This window comes from Micromys minutus, assembly GCF_963924665.1.
Source record: "Micromys minutus genome assembly, chromosome: 3".
Taxonomy (NCBI): Eukaryota; Metazoa; Chordata; class Mammalia; order Rodentia; family Muridae; genus Micromys; species Micromys minutus.
The window spans coordinates 90,278,974-90,285,845 of NC_137972.1; the positions used below are offsets into that span (position 1 = coordinate 90,278,974).

Consider the following 6,872-nt stretch of genomic DNA (forward strand, 5'->3'; position numbering starts at 1 on the left):
CTATGTGCAATATTTTTATGGAGCTGAACAGACAGCTCAGCCACAAAGAGCACATACTGTTTTGCAGAACACCTAGAAAGTTCAGTTCCAGCAGCTATTTCAGAAGGTTCACAACCACTTGTAATCCAACTCCAAGTCAGGTGACACCTTGCAGGTCTCTGTACACATATACACGTCATTAAAAGTAAAATCTCTTCTAAATGAGTGTTCTGTCCGTTAGTCATTCCCTAACATCAGCATCCAGAACACATTCAAGAATAGCTCAGAACCAGAAAGCAGTCTTGGAGCTCTCCAATTCCTAACTCACATTGTCAACTCACAGAGAAGGAACTGTGGAACATGAAAGGGGCAGGTCTGGATGCAGGTTTGCATTAATGGAACCCTTGCTTGTTCTGATCTCCAAATGTGCTCTTCCCATTCTTCACCCTAACCAATGTCCTGCTCTGGCTCCAGGAGAGGAAGGCCTTCGGTTCAACATCACTCACTGAGGCCACCAATCTGCAGCACCAACACTGTCTCTAACCGCCACGCTGTCTTTCTCAGTCAACATAAATTTTGTCAAAACCTCCTCTGGGTCGTGACCCTACCACATCAATCATGGAGCTAACATGGCAATCAACTGGCTTCTTCACCACCCCATACAAAATCAAAGTGTGGCTTCTAAGTCCATGGTCTTCTTTACCCTATAAGCACTTTGAACACACAGTACATGTCCTCAAGAAATATATGGCTCCCTCTTGGGTCTGGGAGGTGGCTCAGTGGCTAGAGACTTGACTCTTGAGGTCTATTCGAAGATCCACATGGGGGAAGGAGAAAGCTGAATGCTGTCCTGACTTCATATGCACCCACACACATTAAGCAAAACTCATACATGCACAGTTGGACTGAAGGGCAGATGGACAGACTCCGTCCCAAAAACAAACGTGACTGCCCTTTGTGAAATTACCAACCAAGTTCTTCTTGTAGGTATAATGTCAAGAAATGGGACTGCCTGCCACAGCCTCCTACTGCTCACAAGCCTGTATACAGAGCAAAGGCTGAAGCCTGAAATGCAGAAGCCCAAAGGCTCAGACTCCTAAAACTACTGAAAGCTTCGCAAAATGTCTGGTAAAAAGGGAAAGTTTTCTTTTCTTCCAATGACAGTGTACTCTTCACGTCTGCACCACAATCATCTAGCTAGGTCCACTTTCACTCAGGCTTAGCTTCAAGACTACCAAGCTAAACTTGACGATTACTCTAAATCTCAGAGAAAGATGAGCAGTTTCAGGGTAAAAAACAGCAGGAGAAAGGAAAGCCCCCCTGACCCTCTTCACAGACAAGGTGAAAGCCAGAATTTACTTTTAAAAAAGACACAGATATACTAAAAGGAAAACTGAAGAGCAAGAGAAATATACAGAGGTTCATATTTCTGCATGCTTTGATTTTGAAACAGATCGATTTTAACAATTTCACTCAATAATGCCTATTAGTCCAACTCAGAAGAGCAGAGCTGGAAAGCGAAACCCAGGTGAACAGCCGTAGGCCCACGCCGTAGGCACACTCTGAAACACCACCACACCTCAGGACCTCAGTGCAACACAGAAGGACTAAGTGCCCTTTTTAATCTTCGCATCATACTACCCCTCTAATGGCTACTTGTTCGCTGAATGTTTGACACCTACTCCATGGACACAATTAGACCCCAAGGGAGGCAACACTGTACGAAAAGTCCTTTAAGGACTATCAACACATTACAGCATCACATGTAATAGCATCCGGTGGTTATGTATGTAACAGGACTTAAGGAACAAATGGCAGAGGCAGTTGGAAAAGGCCTGTTGGCAGAAGGGACTTCCCAGCACTGGAGAACGAACACATTCCAAAGCAGATATCTGAGCGCCTTGGTCAGTAAAGCGCTCCTGACCTCTGACATCTGCAGGCTTGAGTCCCGCCCCTGGCCAGGTCCCCATCACCAGGCCCCACATGTTCACATGACAGGAGTAACAGCACGGAAGGGGACAAAACTCTCATTTCCAAAGCACCTATGAGAGCAGCTGCCAGGACCTGGCCCTGGAAACAGCAGGAGCCAGGAGTGCCTACCTGGGAATGAAATGACACCCTGTAGAAAGGAAGATGGGGGCACCAGAGATGGAGCACCCACTCCGGATGAAGCAGAGCTCCCAGGATTTTATCATTTAATGAAAGGGGACAATGAGATGTATGGGGGGGAACAAAACAAAACACATGTGGGCTCTTTTCTAAAAGAAACTGCAACACTCACAGCACAGACTTGGGGGAAAAGCTGTGTTCCATTCAAGATGTGTTGGGCTTGAAGTACCTGTAGCTGGTCAAGAAGGAGCTATCCAACGGACAGTCCCCGTCCAGGAAAACCAATGCAGCTGCTGGGCTAGAGGCAAGCAATGCCTAAAGCGCTAGAGATGGAAGGGTCGGCTACAAGGAGACAGCGCAAGTGAGGAGGCATGAGCCGCCAGCACGTGGCAAAGCCTCTAAGTGCCCAAGCGTTTAATGTACAAACATGGGAAAAGTAGCAAGGAAGCAGGTGCAAAAATCCTGAGAAGTAAGAAACCGACAGTGTCATCCTGGCACCAGAAAAGGGGCATCCTGAAAAGGAAAGGGGGAAATGGCTGATTCTGTTAGAGACCCAAGCCCTAGACAGACTTGATAACTACCATGTCTCCAGCCAAACTCAAGGAAGACAAAAACACATCCACGTACTCACAAGTGACCTTTGGAGAGACACTAACGGTGTAACACTGGCTCTCTCTGGGTGATAGTTAAGGATGATTTTTTTTTTTTTTTTTTGGTGTTTTCCTCTGTAGTTTTTCCACAAGGAGCATGAGTTTTATGGTTTTAAAAAGTAAATGGGGCTGAGGAGGGGGCTCAGCAATTAAGAACACTTCCTGCTTTCCAAAGGACCGGAATTCAGTACCCAGCACCTGTACATCAGCCAACTCACAAAGGCATGTAGTACAACTCTAGGGGCTCTGACACCCTCTTCTAGCCTCTGAAGGCACCACACACACAAACAGATACAACAAAAAGAATTTCTTTTTAAATAGTTAAGGTTCTGGTCATTCGGTACACACCTTTTATTTCAGCACTTGGGAGGCAGAAGTAGGTGGTTCTCTGTGAGTTCCAGGCCAGCCTGGTGCACGTCCCAAAACAGCCAGGGCTACATACAAACACTCTCTCAAAAAAAGTAACAAGACACGGAAGCCTCAGCCACGGTGTAAAAACAGTGTATGAGAATAAGTAAGAAGTCAGCAAAGGAGACCACGGGCAAGAAAGAGAACAAGTGGGAAGTATAGAATCCTGAGAAAGGTTGTTTTCCAGACAGGTTGTGGGATAAGAGACTGACGGGACGTGTTCAAAGTCCAGAGAAGGAAAACAAATGCTACATCACTGCCTAGCATGACCTGAATACTGCGTTTCGAACAAGACCATGTTTGAAGTCTCCTTTCTACCGAGGAAACACATGTGTGGGTCACACCGCAGACAAGACCCTGGCCTAGTCATGTCACTGCTTACGGCTTTTCTTCTATTTATCTTTTGTTCTTGCGTGCACACATGTGGAGGCCAGAGGACAAGTCGTGAGAGCCGTTCCCTCCTTCCATGTGGGCCCTGAGACCAAGCTCAGGTCACCAGGCTTGCAGAGAAGTAAGTGCCTGTTCTTGATGAGACACCATCATGCCGGCCCACGCAGTCACTCTTTGGATCTTGGATCGTGGTGAGAGAGCTTCTGAAGAGACTCTGGGTGCTGAATGACAAACCAAGCTTAACAAAGACACCCCGCACCTCCCTTACAGACCAAAGGATCCGGCGGAGCTTAGTCAAAGGTCCGAGGAAGTGGAACCCAGGTCTGATGAACAGCAACGCCTGACACTAAAATGGGTTCAGTTTTTGCCAAACCCAACAGCAAACATCAATGGCAGCACTGGCCCCAGCCTCGGGTTAAGACTAGACTCTCATCACTGGAGGAAAGCAAAAGGAACTGGCACCACTGTCTCAGAAGACATGAAAGCTAGGGACATGATTTCTGAAGCTTCACTGCTCACGGAAGGCCCTAACTTACAAACAGGCATCGCTCCAAGACATACAACTAAGTGGCTGAGACATCATAAAGCATTTCCTTTATATAATATGCTGCGCCAGGCTGGCCCATGAAGACAGTTACTTCTACAGTGGCAAAGCAGTTACTACACATCAAGCCCTGCATCTCATGAAATAGCCCTAACCTTGTACTGTGTCCACCTGTGCACATGAAGAACCTTAAGGCCTGGGCTCTTGAGTGATTTGTCCAACGGCATAATCAAATAAACGGAAGCACCCTCAGTGCATGGTGCCCCACTCCAGATCATGCTTCCTAAGTCTTTTTGCTAAACCCCAAAGTTCTTTTGTGGGTCGCTCAACTATCAGTTTCTCTCTGGTGCGAAAGCTTAGGCACCTATCTTCTTTCATTTGGCGCCTAGAATACCTACGTTCATTACGTGAGCATACTCGTCTCCCTGTAACCTCAATCCAGAGAGGCATACTCACAGAAATACTTGACCCTAACTAGGAATTTAACTTGTTTTTGCAGTAACTATGTAGATCCCAAAAGTGCACCTTGCATGTGTCCGCTAATCCATTCAATTGAGACAATCTCCAACCCACGATATCTGTATAAATACTGAAGGAAAACTCCATTCAACAAAACCCAAGCAAAAACCCGAACTGGCCATAATCAAATGTCAAGCTCTAAACTATCCCTGGCTCACTCAAAACTTCCAACCCCAGCCCCAAGAAAAAGAAAGTGAAAAACCGAAGCCTCGTAAGACTACATACTAGTAGGTTACTGACACCAGTGTGGGAGAGCACTCAGGAAGGGTACTCCTAAGGAAAGGCACAACACCTACCCCCATCTCAGTACCACCCCCCCAAAACTCTTGAGCTTCCCAGGCCGTCCGAGCAGGTGGCGACCTCAAGCAGCAAGCCGGAAGCCAGCCATGCCCTCGACCATGACCTTCTCAAGACACTCAACCTTGTCACCACAAACCACTGGCAAAGCATGGGGGGCTTATGCCTTGAACTGCCGGGACCACAGAATTGGAGCGAATAAGCAGGACACCGGACAGTCTGCCGTAGCGGGTCAGGAGGAAGGGTCCGGTACTCACCCTGCAGCCGGCCGGCCACCAGCGGCCGCCACCCGGACGACGGAGGGCAGCCTGCCCCGGCCGCCTGCAGGGAGGCGCAGGGAGAGCGGGAGGCGAGGGGCCGCCGCGGCCCCCAGCAGCCAACGCGCGGGTCTCAGCAGGGCTGCCATGGTTTAGTGTACCCAAGGCAGGATGCACGTTTCTGCAGAGAACCTGGAGGAACACGTGACAACGGGGTCGCCCCCTAGTGGGACAAACCAAGGGCCGAGAGCGCCTAGTCGAGGGGGAGGCGGAGCCCCGCCATGGCGCTCGGGAGAGGCAGGCCAAACTTCGTGGACCATCTGGATCCATTTTTTGTTTTACAATACGTCGTTTTTTGTGCTCTGTTTGCAGTGTTTCGGTTTCCGTGCCCAGCAGCCCGGCTCTCCGTGAGCTTGGCCATATCACCCCTTCATTTTGCAGTTGGTAGAGTCCCCAGAGGTCGACTCCGCCCATGTGCGCAAGGGCTTGTGGGGGGCCAACTAGGAGCGACACCGAGGGTTGCCGGGAAGGGCCGGCCGGGCAGATCTCGGAGTGCCTCCGGCGTTCCAACCTCGCACAGGGTGTTGCAGAACTGCCCTAGGTGCTCAGTGACGTAGTTCCTACTGTAGCTCTCAGAAACGCCTGCCAGAAGAAACCTTGACGAAGGAAACTGGAGGCCGTGGACCTCCAAGATAACTATGCAATTTGTGTGATTGGGGATGGGGTAGACGAATATATAGACCTCATCCTAAGTGTATAGGCAATGCCTCGCGTCATGAAATAAATGGATTTTAACAAAGGTCGTATAGTTTTAAATGTCAAGGTTGACGTTTCTCTTTCTCGCTGCCCCGTTCCTCCTTTCAGTTAATGCACCAGTACAAGCAACTGAGGTAGTGGTGCAATTTTCTAAGGGTAAGTCTTGCTCTCACATGGGGCATACTGAAAGGGTTCGCTAAGCACTCGCGTGAACCGGGAACAGGCTTGCACTCTACATAGCCATTTCTTGACAGCCACCAGGTGAACAGTAAAATGCTCCTTCTGGAAGTTTTCCCATCTGGCTATTTCTCCTGCTAGACAACAAACCTCTAAGCTCACTAAATGGGACCTCCTTTGTAGCAAAAGATCCTGCTCAACTGATGACACTCCGTGCTTTGGGCGTTTATTGAATGGGCGTACCTTTAGAGTTAACTTGGCTTATCTTTCTTTTGGAGAAGCTAATCTTCCACACACACCAGATGAGTTTGCTCTAAATTACACTACTGAACGCTATGATAATATAGAATTCATTCTCTCTTTGAGCATTGGTACTCTTTACTGAGCACATATTTTTGTGCTAGGCACTATTCGGGATGCTGGGTTTACAACATAGGGGAGAAAAATCTCAAGACAAAATTCCGTTCACAGAAAGAGACAGATAAAGATTGTCATGTAAATAAAAGATTAAGGGTAGATTTTGGTCTGCAGTGAGTAATCTTGATAGGATGTAGGATCACCTTGGAAACTAGCCTTTGGGCAAGTGAAGGAGTTTTTACGTTAGATTAGATGAAGTAGCCATAACCACCCTGTGAGCAGCACCATTCCATGCTTGGCAGGGCTGAATCATAAAGGAGAAAAGAACCTTCCTGACAGCGTGTGCATGTGACCCCAGCTCCTGCTGCCCAGGCGGCCTGGACCGGCTGCCTTCTCCCTTAAGTTGCTCTTTGGAAAATCCTCTGAACA

General features: G+C 48.4%; 1 protein-coding gene across 1 annotated transcript in view; it reads right to left on the reverse strand.

Moving 5' to 3' along the window:
- The window catches only part of LRPPRC (leucine rich pentatricopeptide repeat containing), a 76,123-nt gene extending 70,781 nt beyond the window's left edge, over positions 1 to 5,342 (reverse strand). Inside the window, exon 1 of the mRNA XM_080914794.1 lies at positions 5,154 to 5,342. Within this exon, the coding sequence (XP_080770920.1) occupies positions 5,154 to 5,302 (149 nt within the window). The 5' untranslated portion in view covers positions 5,303 to 5,342. The remainder of the gene's footprint in view (positions 1 to 5,153) is intronic.
- Positions 5,343 to 6,872: the final 1,530 nt, after the last annotated feature.